The following is a 14,665-nucleotide window of genomic DNA, read 5'->3' as shown; positions in this document are numbered from 1 at the left end:
TTTAAAACCCTTCAAAATAAGGGCTAAAAACTTGGATAAAAATGGAAGGTTTTGCCTGGCACCTAAAACTAGACAAAGATGATACCAGATAACCTCCTTGTGGTGAGCAGTCCACAAGTGGGGATTCCACCACTGAAAAGGCCCTTTCTTGTGTTGCCATCCTCTGGGAGGGTTTCAGATGACAATTTCAGGGTCTGGGTAGTTCATCAGGGGAGAGGTGTTCCTTGAGGTCTGTAAGTTTTTATAGGTCAAACCAGCACTTTGAATTGAGCCCTGAAACTAAAAGGTAGTCAGATTGTCTCAGGTGCTCAGATTATCTTGCCCTGGTGAGCAACCTGGCTGCTGAATTCTGCAGCAGCTGCACTTTCTGAACTGTCCAAAAAGCAGCCCCATTTATAATGCATTGTGGTAATCTATCCTGGAGGTCACCAGAGCATAGGTGGCAGATTTTAGCCTATCCCTGTGTAGATACAGAAGTAGCTGGGCCAACATCGTCCTACACGCTATTCCAACTTCCGTTAGGCCTACAAAAATGTTAATTCGCGAGACATTTGAAACTTGTGTCAGTCAAGCATAATTGTAGAATTTCACTCGCCTTTTTCATCTGGGGCCTGGTTTGTCCATCGCAGTTCTGAGACATCAATGCATTTTGAAGCAAGACTTCAAATGTCAATGAGATCCAAAGTGATATCTTTATCACACAGGCTTCAAAACACTTTGCTCAGATTAGTTTATAAACGAGATAAGTTTGAGATTTCTACTTCAAAAAGTGTAATTTTTTTGCTGAGATAATGTATTGTCGACATTTGTCAACGTGTGTTTTCTTTTTTTTCTCTGGTTTTTTTTTTTGCTAGGATTCTGTTCAAATGGATTTCACGGAAGCCTATTCCGACAGGTGCTCTGCGGTTGGGCTTGCAGCGAGAGAAGGCAATGCCAAGCAACTGAAGAAGCTTATCAAGCAGGGGTATAGTGTTGATGTCCCCGATAACAGGGGTTGGATGGCAATCCATGAAGCAGCATTTCACAACGCAAGTGAATGTCTGAAGCTCTTAATTCATGCAGGTAAAGGAAAACAAAGTCTCATACAAAAACTGTGCTTTAGGATCCACTGTTCTCCAGTACAGTGGTACCTCGGGTTATGTTACCTTCGGGTAACGTAATTGTGGGTTGCGAACACGGCAAACCCAGAAGTGTATACTTCCGGGTTTTGCTGTGCGCACATGCTCTATCGCGCTGCGCATGTGTGCAGGAGCTGTGCCTCTGGATACAGACTTTACGGGGTAAGTACGGACCCCTGGGACAAATTGCTGTATTTTTCACTCTATAAGATGCGCCAGACCACAAGACGCACCTAGTTTTTGGAGGAGGAAAACAAGAAAAAAATATTCTGAATCTCAGAAGCCAGAACAGCAAGAGGGATTGCTGCGCAGTGAAAGCAGCAATCCCTCTTGCTGTTCTGGCTTCTGTGATAGCTGCGCAGCCTGCATTCGCTCCATAAGACGCACACACATTTCCCCTTACTTTTTAGGAGGGAAAAAGTGAGTCTTATAGAGCAAAAAATACGGTAAGTTCGTATCTGGAGGGTCCACTGTACTGGAGTCCAGAAATTCAGAATCTACAATGTATCTGGCATCTCCTACTACACAAATTATGGGCTATGCATTCTTAATTAGGGAGGGAACATAGGAAGCTGCCTTATACAGAGCTGGATTGTTGGTGCATCTAGTGGAGCGTTGTCTAGAGTTATTGGCAACAGCTTTCCTTGGTATCAGACAGGAGCTTTTTATCAGCCCTGCCCAGCTTTAGGAACACAGGAACTTCTGCCTACAAGCTCTACCCTGGAGCTACAGTCCTTCCCCAACCAGCAATAAACAAAGGCAAATTGGCAGTGGACCTTTTGCCTTGCAGTATTCATGTCAAGTAGCAATCGATAGCTGGTGTCGCATGATAGCTAATGCTTCAATCCTAATCTCACTTAACCTGGGAGTAAACCCTGTTGGACTCAGTAGGATTTAGGTAAAGGTAAAGGGACCCCTGACCATTAGATCCAGTTGTGACCGACTCTGGGGTTGCGGCACTCATCTCGCTTTATTGGCCGAGGGAGCCGGCGTTTGTCCGCAAACAGCTTCCGGGTCATGTGGCCAGCATGACTAAGCTGCTTCTGGCGAACCAGAGCAGCGCACGGAAACGCCGTTTACCTTCCCGCCGGAGCGGTACCTATTTATCTACTTGCACTCTGATGTGCTTTCAAACTGCTAGGTTGGCAGGAGCAGGGACCGAGCAACGGGAGCTCGCGGGGATTCGAACCACCGACCTTCTGATCGGCAAGTCCTAGGCTTTGTGGTTTAACCCACAGCGCCACCCGCGTCCCTTTTAGTAGGATTTACTTGGTGAGATATGCTGTATAGGAAACTGCTGTGAATCATGAAGTCCCTGGTTTAAAATCTGACCTCTGCTGTGGTTTTCCAAGTCAAACTCCTATGATCAGTTACGTGATCAGTCTGCTTTTCTTCATGAAATGACTCTTGCTGTAATAGCTTTGTGGCGGGTTCAGCATAGGGAGGCCTTGTGGGATGCCCAACATTGCACTGGGTTTAGCTGCTTGTTTGATGCGTGAGCTGCTTTTCTATGTAAATTCACCCGAAAGGCGGCGTAAAGTACAAACCGCAACTAGCAGTCATCTTAAACTTGCGCAATAGAACCAAGGAAAGTAATAATTTGTTAAAACCCTTTTAAAAGTTAGAGCTAGTTAGGAGTTTGCGATATAAATTGCAATCCCAACATCATACAGTGGTGCCCCACAAGACGAACGCCTCGCAAGACGGAAAACCGCTAGACGAAAGGGTTTTCCGTTTTGGAGGCGCTTCGCAAAACGAATTTCCCTATGGGCTTGCTTCGCAAGACGAAAATGTATTGCAAGTTCCTGCGGCTTTTTTTCGCTCCCCCCCCCTTTTCCTAAGCCGCTAAGCCGCTTATCGGCTGATCCCTAAAAGCCGCTAAACCGCTAATAGCGCTAATCCGCTAAGCTGTCAATGGGCTTGCTTCACAAGACGAAAAAACTGCTATACGAAGAGCCTCACGGAACGGATTAATTTCGTCTTGCGAGGCACCACTGTAATCGTAACAAAAAGCAACTGTTAATAAACAAAACAAAAAGAGCTCCACAGATACAAAACCCTGACAGCACCATGCAGAGGAGGCTTAGGGGTAGATCACCTGCCTTGTGAAGCTGAGAAGGTCATCAGTTGTCCTAGCTCCTCACTAATTTACATCCAGCTCATCAAAGTCAATGTAAGCTTATCTTCTCCTACTGCTTCCACTCCAAAATGAAGGATTTCCTGTTTTCTAATGCTATTTTGCAATGCTGTTTTTATTTTATTATATCGTCTCCAGCACCCTCTGATAGCTACATAAGATCGAAGACATTTGAGGGCACTTGCCCACTGCATCTTTCTGCAAGTCGAGGAAGTTTGGAGTGCGTTGCTATTCTTCTGGAATCTGGAGCTGATCCCAATGAGCTTACTAATGATGCAAGCACACCATTATTCTTAGGTGAGCACACCCCATTCTGAAAATACCCTGGCCCCAAAATAATTGAAATAATTTACTTAACCTAAAATTAGACAGTATTTGTGGAGAACCGGCAGATGTCAGTGTTACTCAAGGAATGGCAAAATGCTGCAGTGTTTTGAAACAGCTTGTATGGAGGTATCTTCTCCTAGGGGGTGAGTTGTTGTTTGGGTCTTGGGCTGGAGGTGGGGAGAGGGACTATAAACTCCGACCTTTTCCCCAATCTGTATTCGTGGATCCTGCAACTGGGGGATATGACCACTGGTGGGGATGGACTGCAGCAATTTTGGTATACAAATGACTGGTAGGAGTGCTTGGCTAGAACTGGGGAGTAATCAGCTGGGAAGACTGAGAGTTCAGTGGCTAAGAATGTTTCACAGAAGCAGGTGCACCCTTGACCATAGTCAGTCTGCCTGAGGCTGATAGGCTGGAGTTCAACATTTGGAGGGCCTCAAGGTTCCCTGCTCCTGGAGTCTGTGCTCTGTCCCAGCTCCTGCCAGCCTAGCAGTTCAAAAGCACACCAGGGCAAGTAGATAAGTAGGTACCACTGTGGCGAGAAGGTAAACGGCGTTTCCATGTGCTCAGGTTCCCGTTGTGCCAGAAGTGGTTTAGTCCTGCTGGCCACATGACCCAGAAAGCTATTTCCGGACAAACGCCAGCTCCCTCGGCCTGAAAGTGAGATGAGTGCCGCAACCGTTCACCGGACTTAACCATCCAGGGGTCCTTTACCCTTTACCTTTAATGTCTCGTTCAGCTATGTTTGCAGACCGTAGCATTTTTCTGAACCATGTTTATGAAAACATAGCATGCTGAGACAAGGTGTTTTGGCATCTACAGCCTTTTTTCTTTGCGGCTGGAACGCATCTGTTTAACATTTTCTGCCCTTTGGAGTATTCCCAGGAATATTTTCTTCTTCTAAAATATTCCCTTTTTTATGTGGTTTGTTGACAATGCTCTCCATTGGGTCTGCTGTGTAAACTGGAGTATCTTCACATGTCTGTTTCTTCAGTAATCTTTTCTTCTTCTTTACATTTTGCTGAAGCAATGATTCTAAATAGGAAGAAAATGTTTTAAGCATTAGTGCTAGGAGCGGCAAGGGTCTACAAATGCAGTCGTGCTTTCTTAGCTCAGCGCATACATTTGTGGGAAATGCAAAGGGAGAAACATGTGGGGTCTCATTTCTGACCTCATGCCAGGCTTCAGAGATACAGCGGTACCTCCTGTTACAGACAGAATCCGTTCTGGAGCTCTGGTAGGATCCTGAGGTTTCCGCAACTGCAGGGACCGCTTTTGCGCATGCGCACACGGCGAAACACTTCCGGGGTTGCCACTTTTGCAACCCAAAGTTCATGTTACCCGAGGGTAATGTAAGCCGAGGTGCTACTGTACTGTGCTCTGAGCCCGGCTTCGGCTGGGGAGGGAGGGATATAAATAAAATATTATTATTATTATTATTATTATTATTATTATTATTATTATTACTGAAGCAAGAAGGTTTCTGGCCACGCACAGCCCTTTGGGCATGAGACTCACTCGTCTTCCAAGTTGAGGGAGAGTCAGGATCAGCGGCTACCACAAATTTTGGGCCTGCTACCCAAGTCAGCCAAATCCTCTACAACCTGATAGGGCTAGACTGATGATAGATTTGAATCTGCTGATGGATTTCTGGGTAACTTGTAGTAGATCAATAAGTGTAACTGGCTCCCAGTTGTAGTAGCAACTTAAAGGCTTTCTCTCCCGCCTGAGTTTGGCTATTGGAATCGTGACTGTAGTAATTCAGATAGTGTTTTATAAGCAGGTCTTCCCAGTGCATAATACAGGGGTTGTGGTAGGCAACGAATTCCTGAGCCACCATTTTGCATCTGGCTCTGGTACAAACAGAAGAGGCCGTAGGATCAGGCCAGTGGTCTGTGTACTCCAACTTGCTGTTCTAACAGTGGCCAACCAGATCACAACAAGAAGCCCATGAGCAGTACCTGGCCACAACAGCTCTGTATCCAGTTGTGATTCCTAGAAAGTTGACAACAGAGTTGGGACATGGTCATTATGGCTAGTAGCCGTAGACCAGTGATGGCCAAACTTTGCCCTCCAGCTGTTTTGGGACTACAATTCCCATCACCCCTGACCACTGGTCCTGTTAGCAAGGGATGATGGGAAGTGTAGGTAGTGAGAGTTTTTCCTATCTTCACAATAGCTTGTTGGATCTCAGCTTCAAAGTATAATGTCCCTAGTTCCTGAATCAGGTAGTCCCTTTGTTGAGTGCTTGCCAAGAAAGTGCCACCTATGTTATTATTCTGGAGAGGGGTCATAGCTCAGTGGTTGGGTCCGTTGAAGTCCAAACGGTTAAAGGACCATATAGTGGAGGTGGCAATAGAAGAAAGAGATTCACTTGGTGGCAATGGTGAAGTTAATACATTTGTACAACTCTGAATTTTGCAATTCAGGTTCCTGGCTGAGTAAGGTGTATGGCAATGAATATACTGTGGTAGATTGTGCATGAAAATGCACACATTAGTGAAAATAACATTAAAAAATTTCATCTGTTGGTTTGCAAAAAATGTGCGTGTGAGGAAAAATTGCATAGAAAAATGTGTATATTAGGTGAAAATTGCACTAAAGCTTTGATGAACTCTCATAAGAACTTTTTATTTTCAATCGCTAACATTGTGTCGAAATACAGTTAACCGAATCAAAGACTGAAAGAAACCAAAACGCACTTTTTCATTTTCTCTTAAGATTACAGAAGATAAACACCTCCCTCCCCAGATCAATCTTTATTAATGCTCAGTTTTAAAAAAATGTGGTGGTGTTTTTTGGCTATAAAGTATGGCCGAGAAAAAGAAAAGGCTATGTATTTCGGAAAATGGTTCGTCTGCATATTCTCAAAAGGCTCAACAGATGTCTGTTGGAAAGAGAAACCTCTTCTTCAAATTTGCTGCTCTGGTGAAAAAGGAAGGCAAAAGCCATAGGCTTTCGGTTGACCTAGGAAAAATTCCTTTTTGAGCGCCACTGCAAATCCTGTCTCACGTCTCTTTGCTATTCCTGGCTTTGTTGTTTGATTTTTGTTTTGTTTTCATGTCTCAGCTGCTATTCTGTTTTCAAAGAATTTCTGACTCTCTAACCTCCTGATGTGTGGGGATTTTGGGTTGTAAGCGGGCAGAGTTAATAGATCAATGAAAAGAGTCAAGTCTACTGAGGAAGTTGAGAACAGTCAAGGCAAATTCTTGGCTTAATAGGGAGAAGAAATCTGCTTGGCAGTTCTGTGAGATTTCCAGAATCAGAGAAGCAAAAGCTTAGAAAGGTGGCGTGTTCTGAGTTTATTTCCTTCCTTTGTTTCAAATAAATATCTCCACGGAGACTGTTCCGTTGAAGTACCTCTCTTTAACAAGTCTGTGCATTAGTGATTATAAAATTCATTCAGGGTTACAAAAAAATATGCAGTGCCTTCAATCTGCGTGCCGTATCATGTTTTATTTCCAGATGGGTAGTTGTGTCAGTCTGTGGCAGAATTTTGCGGGAGTGCTGGGGCGCCGGTTACAAAATGGCTGCCGTGGAAGAGACAGGCCAAAACACAAAATGGCTGCATGGGGAAGATTTGGCAGAACACAAACTTAGAGAGACAACCACCCATGACAAGGTTGTGCTTACTAGAGACTGACTTACCGTATTTTTCGCCCTATAAGACACACTTTTTCCCCTCCAAAAATGAAGGGGAAATGTGTGTGCGTCCTATGGGGCGAATGCAGGCTTTCCCTGAAGCCTGGAGAGCGAGGGGTGTCGGTGCGCACCGACCCCTCTCGCTCTCCAGGCTTCAGGAAGCTATCCACTAGCCGTGGGAGACCCAGCTCTCCCACGGCTAGCGGAGACCTTGCCAGCACCCAGAAACTTGGGGCGTGCTGAGCTCCGCTCGCCCCAAGCTTCGGGATTAGCGCAGCGCTCCCCTAGCCGTGGAAGAGCTGTGCGGCTCTCCCACAGCTAGCGGAGACCTTGCCGGCACCCAGAAGCTTGGGGCGCGCTGAGCTCAGCACGCCCCAAGCTTTGGGATTAGCGTAGCACTCCGCTAGCCTTGGGATAGCCGCGCGGCTCTCCCAGGGCTAGCGGAGACCTTGCCAGCACCCAGAAGCTTGGGGCGCGCTGAGCTCAGCACGCCCCAAGCTTCGGGATTAGCGCAGCGCTCTGCTAGCCTTGGGACAGCCGCGCGGCTCTCCCAGGGCTAGCGGAGACCTTGCCAGCACCCAGAAGCTTGGGGCGTGCTGAGCTCCGCTCGCCCCAAGCTTCGGGATTAGCGCAGCGCTCCGCTAGCCCTGGGAGAGCCGCGCGGCTCTCCCAGGGCTAGCGGAGACCTTGCCAGCACCCAGAAGCTTGGGGCGTGCTGAGCTCCGCTTGCCCCAAGCTTCGGGATTAGCGCAGCGCTCTGCTAGCCTTGGGACAGCCGCGCGGCTCTCCCAGGGCTAGCGGAGACCTTGCCAGCACCCAGAAGCTTGGGGCGTGCTGAGCTCCGCTCGCCCCAAGCTTCGGGATTAGCGCAGCGCTCTGCTAGCCTTGGGACAGCCGCGCGGCTCTCCCAGGGCTAGCGGAGACCTTGCCAGCACCCAGAAGCTTGGGGCGTGCTGAGCTCAGCACGCCCCAAGCTTCGGGCTTAGCGCAGCGCACCTGGGGGGGAAATATTTTTTTTTTACTTTATTTCCCCCCCAAAAAACTAGGTGCGTCCTATGGGCCGGTGCGTCCTATGGGGCGAAAAATACGGTAGTTTAAAACAAAAGCTCAGAGTTTGCCGTTCCTGCCAAGGGACACTCCTGGAAGTCCCCCCCCTTCCTATTTTTAAAAAATCATCCTTTATTATTTTATTCACATATTAGACATTCTTTACAACAAACAACTTCAGAATAAACAGACAACTCCAAAATAAAATCATATGTAACAAAACCATAAGTCTCATGTTTTCATGTACACCGATCTCCTCTTGATACCTTTACTTGATATTTCTTGCTGTTTTCTGCTTTCCTTATAGAATCTTTATGAAAATTTAAATCTCTTAAATCCTATACCAATCTTTAACAATTTCAATTAATCTCTTCACCTCCCTCCCCTACAGCCCAGTACTTCCCTCCACCCATGTGTGATCTTCTTTACCTACTATTTTTTTTATATTGTTACGTTATTCACTTTATTTGTTATTCCACCCTTAATATATTATTATCCTATCTCCTTGTGCCTTTTAAACTTTTAAAGGCTCCTGGAAGTTTTCATGGGCAACATGGCACCCACCGGTGCTGGGTTAGCGACCCTGTTCACTTAATTTTCACGGAAGAAAAACCAGAATAGACATTTTGTTCCCCTCCTCTCTTTTGTCCTTTACCAGTACTTTTTGGTCTTAAGGCCATCTGTTCTTTTAAAAAAAGAAATGAAAGATTGCCATTATTTCCAGTAGCAAACTAGCTTTGCGACTGGAGGGCTGTAACTCAGTGATGGAGCACATACTTTGCATTCTGTTGTTGTTGTTGTTGTTGTTGTTATTATTATTATTATTATTATACAGAAAGTTCAGTCCCTGGTGTCTTCAGGTATGACTGAGAAGGAGCCACTGCCAGTTGCAATGGAAAATACTGAGCTACGTAGATTAACGCTCCAACTTTCTGTCGTCTTCTATATTTCCACACCCAATTAAATGAAATTGCTTTATTCACGAATAACACTGAATTTTGCTTTAAAAATTTGCTGTTGTTGACTGCATTAAACACTTGTTGGAAGGGCAGAGTTAACTTAATAACTAATGATTTTAAATTATGGCTCTGTTGTAGGTATTTCTATTAGATCATGGTCATCCTGTACGATGGATGGGCGTGTGTATTTTAATGAACGGAACAGAGTGAAAAATTACTAGTCGTGCGGGGGGAGAGAAATGAACGTGCATAAACTGAGCAGTGTTAAACTTACTTTTTAGTTGCTCTTTTGTTTTATAGATGCTTTTTTGATTTGTTAACCCTATAGAATGACTTAACTCTGTTATTGTGATGTTTAGCTTGTTTTTTAAGTTGCTGGTTTGTTAATAGTGTTTTATAGATTGTAATTGTTTGGCTGATGACTTGTTAATTATATTATACGATTTATGCTGTACTTCTAATGCTCTGCTCTGTTAATGTTATTTATTGTTTGACCACTCTTAGAATTACATCTCTCCCCCTGTCCCCCCATCATCCTTGCTGCTATCAATAAGTTTTCGTCCTATTCCTAGAATTCCGATTTAACACAGTATTTCACAAAACCTAATAGCACAGTTAATGCTGCAGTTGGGAGGGCATAACCCACAATTTCTTTCATGTTATTTATCACAGCTTTCGCATCCCCCCCCCACCTTGAAGTTTTAGTTTACAGTGCTGCCAGACACACATTGATTTTTATTTTTATTACTTACCTGTGGCCTTTTCAGACCGACTTTTTGATTTCTCTCGGGAGCGAAGGACTACTGAAGTAAAATGTTAAAGAAATCCTCGCTCCCCGAACCAGCTTTACATATTCCATTAAAAAAAAAAATGTTACAGGAGAGACTGTCATCGTGTCTGACATCTGTAAAAGGTGGGCTTAAGCTGCCGATGAAGCCGCAGAAAATGATTGGGCACGACTCTGATGTTTCCAAAGTCGCCTGGGAGCAAAGGAAAAGCGATCACATTTCTTTTCATGGAGATGGGGAATCTGCTGAGAGAGATAAGCTGTTGGTGTGCCCCTTCTTCAGCTTTGTGGTTGTTAAAAATCCAGCAGTGGTCAAAATTGTTGTTAAGTCATTTAGTCGTGTCTGACTCTTCGTGACCCCATGGACCAGAGCACACCAGGCACTCCTGTCTTCCATTGCCTCCTGCAGTTTGGTCAAACTCACGCTGGTAGCTTCGAGAACACAGTCCAACCATCTCGTCCTCTGTTGTCCCCTTCTCCTTGTGCCTTCCATCTTTCCCAACATCAGGGTCTTTTCCAGGGAGTCTTCTCTTCTCATGAGGTGGCCAAAGTATTGGAGCCTCAGCTTCACGATCTGTCCTTCCAGTGAGCACTCAGGGCTGATTTCCTTCAGAATGGAGAGGTTTGATCTTCTTGCAGTCCTTGGGACTCTCAAGAGTCTCCTCCAGCACCATAATTCAAAAGCATCAATTCTTCCGCGATCAGTCTTCTTTATGGTCCAGCTCTCACTTCCATACATCATTACTGGGAAAACCATAGCTTTAACTATACAGACCTTTGTTGGCAAGGTGATGTCTCTGCTTTTTAGGATGCTGTCTAGGTTTGTCATTGCGTTTCTCCCAAGAAGCAGGCGTCTTTTAATTTCGTCAAAATTAGGAAGCGACAATTATGCACCAGGGGTTAGCCCTGCCCAGACCTTGAACCCGAGGTCTCCTCAGATGAGCAGCAAGGGGAACGGGACCCTGCAGCCAAGGCTGTCCGTGAGCATGAGGAACCATCAGATCTGGGCACCTCTGACCAAGGACCGGAGGTCCTCACCACACCTGTTTGGGTTTCTAGTCAGCTCTCAGGTTCTACCGCCTTCATCTCCTCCATGGGCCACAGAAGCAGAGGAGATGGACCAGTTGGGCTGTAACAGGAAACCATGGTTTCTTCTTACTGCTCGAGCCTCCGGCTTGCCCATTTCCCTTCCCGCTTCCTTACATAGCCACAGGGCCAGATTTAGGTTTGATGAGGCCCTAAGCTACTGAAGGTAATGGGGCCCTTTATATGTCCAGCTGTCCTTTGTCAACAACAAATTGTCGTTGTTTTTTCCTGTTGAATATATGCTATATGGTAATTTATGGGCTCTAAAGCCGTTTGCACATGTTGCCCTGCAACCAGTCCATACAGAATGTAGGCACCCTATGTATAGAAATGAGAAAACCAGTGATATTTTAGGGAGCTGGCTAGCAGGCGGGGCCCATTACTTACATCATAGGAGCCTACACAACACAAAACACTGTTGCTGTATGTAGGTTTTATTTTATTTGTTTTTTATCTTATATTTTGGAAATGTATATTAAAAATTTTGGGGGGGGGGCCAAGAGAGTGGGACCCTAAGCTATATCTTGTTTAGTTTATACGTACGTCTGGCACTACAAGGAAGGAACCAAAGCTTTAAAATTAAGCACCATTTCCCATTACATCTGAATGTGAGGAACTGTGGTTTGTGTTGGCTATTTGCAGACTAGTTGCACTGCAGAAGGCATGCTGGGGAAGACCACACATTACAAGGAACGCAAAATAACTTTAGCTAGGTTTTAATAACAAAAACAAAAACTCCTTTTACATTAATTATAATATATCAATAGGTATGACCCATCCACCAGGGCACTGAGAGAGCTAGGTGTTCCTCTTTATATACTATACCCAACAGCTTAATTACCACACCTTAACAGCACCTGCTATACTGCTCCACAGCTGTAAAACTAGGTCACATTATTTGCTCTGGCCCTTAAAGAAATACACAGCTTGTGGAACAATAATGAACCTTCAAATTTAAGGACACCATTCAACAGTTTGTTGGAAGAAACCAGGATCAAGCTGTGGTTTCAGACCCTGGCATGCTCAAACAACCACAGTTTTCTGAGTTTGTAGGTAAAGCTGCTGTTGTTATTGCTGCTGTTGTTGCTGTTGCTCTGTCATTGTTGTTCTTCTTGTTTCTGTATTTATTACCTACCCTTCACTACAAGGTCCCAGGGTTGATTGCCACAGTGTAAAATGCAACATTAAAAACAGATAACATGTACAGCCAGAGTGGGTCTTAAATATACCGTATTTTTCCGTGTATAAGACTAGGTTTTTTTTACTAAAAAATAATGTTAAAAAGGGGGGGGGGTAGTCTTATACACGAGGGCAGCCTCCCCCCCATTTTCTTAATTTTGAGTACCCCAGAATCTTATACGGGGGGCGTGTTATACATGGAAAAATACGGTACATATTTCAAATGTCAAAAGGCCAGGGTAAAGAAGTGTGTCTTCAGCATACAATGAAAGCTGATAATGTACAGTTCACTGGCTGCCTAGGAAGTTGCAAATCTTTTGCCTCCAAAGCAGACATCTCTTGGAAATGATTTTTTTTTTCCATTTCCTTTTTATGCAGGGAAGTCGAGGGTTGTTCAGTGCTGCACGACTACTTAAGAGAATTAATTCTGACTTCAGTAGCGGATGGAAAACAGCATTCTGATGATGGTGTTGATTAAGAAGAACGTATGTGGTACAGCTGATAAGAATAATGGTTTTTAACCCTCTGTTTATAGCTGTTCAAAATGGACACGTTGACGTGATAAAGCTTCTCCTTCGACAAGGAGCAAATATTAATGGTCCCCACTGTTGGTCTGAATGGAATTCTCTGCACCAAGCTGCTTTTCAGGTAATCTATAAATCCATAATTTCATTTCCATATAAATAAAGTTTTACTCTTTCTTCCTCTCTCTCTTAAAATGGCAGCTTTGTGTAGTCTTTGCATGCTGTTCCTTTTGGTGATTTATGGCAGCCGGGTGCAGAAAAGTCAGTTTAAATGCAAATGATCGTTCTGAATACGGCAGGAATTGTGCCGAGCGTTAAACACAGCGAGCATGTTAAAATATTTAAAGTATTACACGTGTTTTAAGAAATGATCGGGCATAACATGGGTGATAAATCTGTTGTTGAACATTAATTTGCTTGAAATAATTCTTTTGTCCCGATGCACTGGGGCTCCTCAAACAACAGGCAGAGGAGTTTCAGTATTTAAAAGGTAAAATATAAGTTGGAGAGTTTTATTGTCTGCAGTTCCCTGCCCAAGCCAACCTCCCAAGTTCTTTGGCACAGAATGCTCTCTGAACTGCTGGAGCAGTGGATGTTCTGGGCTGGGCCTTGCAGAATCCCGTGACTTTGACAGATTAGGCTTTAAATATGTACTGAACTAAATTTCTCCTCCGTCCCTACTTTCAGAGTGGTTGAGGGAGGGAGACACTACTAAGCGCTGGGAACCACGAACAACGGCACGGTACTCAATGCAAATACATGTCGAGATCTTGCTCTGCTTTTAACAACAATGAACTCCTTTTTTACCCACTTTCAGAACTACCCGGAGATATTGAAATTACTCCTCAACAAAGGAGCTGAAAAAGAATGTGTGGATGATTTTGGGATCACCCCTTTATTTGTTGCTGCACAGTATGGGAAGCTGGAAAGTTTAAGGATACTTATATCATACGGTAACCCTTTTCTGTTTCTGTGAAGCTGCTGTCTTTCAGCATATTTCCTTGGTGTAAGCTTGGGGGGGCGGTGAATAACAGCATTGCCATTGTTAAATAGAAGTGGCTTATTAACAAAGTGAATGTTTCAAGGAGAAGAGCTGTAGCTGAGGGTTAGAGCACCTGCTGCAGGTCTCGAAGCAGAGACCTGTAGCTTAGATAGCTTTTAAAAGATTTAAAATAAATTTATGGAGGGATTTGTTGTTGTTATTTTGTTGGTTTATAAAAAGAAAAGTAATAGATTTACATCTCCATAAAATGCAAAACAGTTTAAAAAATAATGATGGCATTTAACTAAAACGTTGCACTATAATAATAAATAACAATAATAATTTATTATTTATACCCCACCCATCTGGCCGGGTCCCCCCAGCCACTCTGGGCGGCTTCCCAAAAAAACACCAAAATACAATAACCTATTAAACATTAAAAGCTTCCCTAAACAGGGCTGCCTTTAGATGTCTTCTAAAAGTTTGGTAGTTATTTTTCTCTTTGACATCTGGTGGGAGGGTGTTCCACAGGGCGGGCGCCACTACCTATGCAGGGATTAATGCAAGGATTAGCTACAGCGCAACCAGGTATCCCTTCTCTCCTCACCTGTGCATGTCTGCATCATCCCCAAATCTGCTCTGGAGGATTTGGGGTAACCCCCCCTCTAGAACAGGTTTAGGGGGCAAGTGATGAGAGGAGAAGAGAAGAGTTGAGAATAGAAGAGTGTTCTATTGCAGAGGGAGAAATCTGGGCACTGATGGACTGACATGCATAACACGATACAGTGGTGCCTCGCAAGACGAAGAGAATCCATTCCGCGATTCTCTTCGTCTAACGGTTTTTTCGTCTTGCGAAGCAAGCCCATTGACGGCT

General features: G+C 44.5%; 1 protein-coding gene and 1 long non-coding RNA gene across 2 annotated transcripts in view; one reads left to right on the top strand and one right to left on the bottom strand.

Moving 5' to 3' along the window:
• ASB3 (ankyrin repeat and SOCS box containing 3) overlaps window positions 1–14,665 on the top strand; it is a 46,808-nt gene that overhangs the window by 19,279 nt on the left and 12,864 nt on the right. The window contains exons 3-6 of the mRNA XM_081854778.1: window positions 855–1,062; window positions 3,394–3,552; window positions 12,821–12,933; window positions 13,627–13,762. Of these exons, the coding sequence (XP_081710904.1) occupies window positions 867–1,062; window positions 3,394–3,552; window positions 12,821–12,933; window positions 13,627–13,762 (604 nt within the window). The 5' untranslated portion in view covers window positions 855–866. The remainder of the gene's footprint in view (window positions 1–854; window positions 1,063–3,393; window positions 3,553–12,820; window positions 12,934–13,626; window positions 13,763–14,665) is intronic.
• On the bottom strand, window positions 5,742–8,317 carry LOC309338110. The gene is made up of 3 exons (XR_014154719.1): window positions 8,001–8,317; window positions 7,557–7,891; window positions 5,742–7,526 (listed from the first exon to the last, which is right to left on the bottom strand). It is a non-coding gene; the product is annotated as an uncharacterized lncRNA (long non-coding RNA).

The sequence above is a fragment of the Podarcis erhardii genome (genome assembly GCF_964252035.2).
Source record: "Podarcis erhardii genome assembly, chromosome: 3".
NCBI lineage: Eukaryota > Metazoa > Chordata > Lepidosauria > Squamata > Lacertidae > Podarcis > Podarcis erhardii.
The sequence above is the reverse complement of the archived record's forward strand: the minus strand, read 5'-3'. Positions and strand labels throughout refer to the sequence as shown.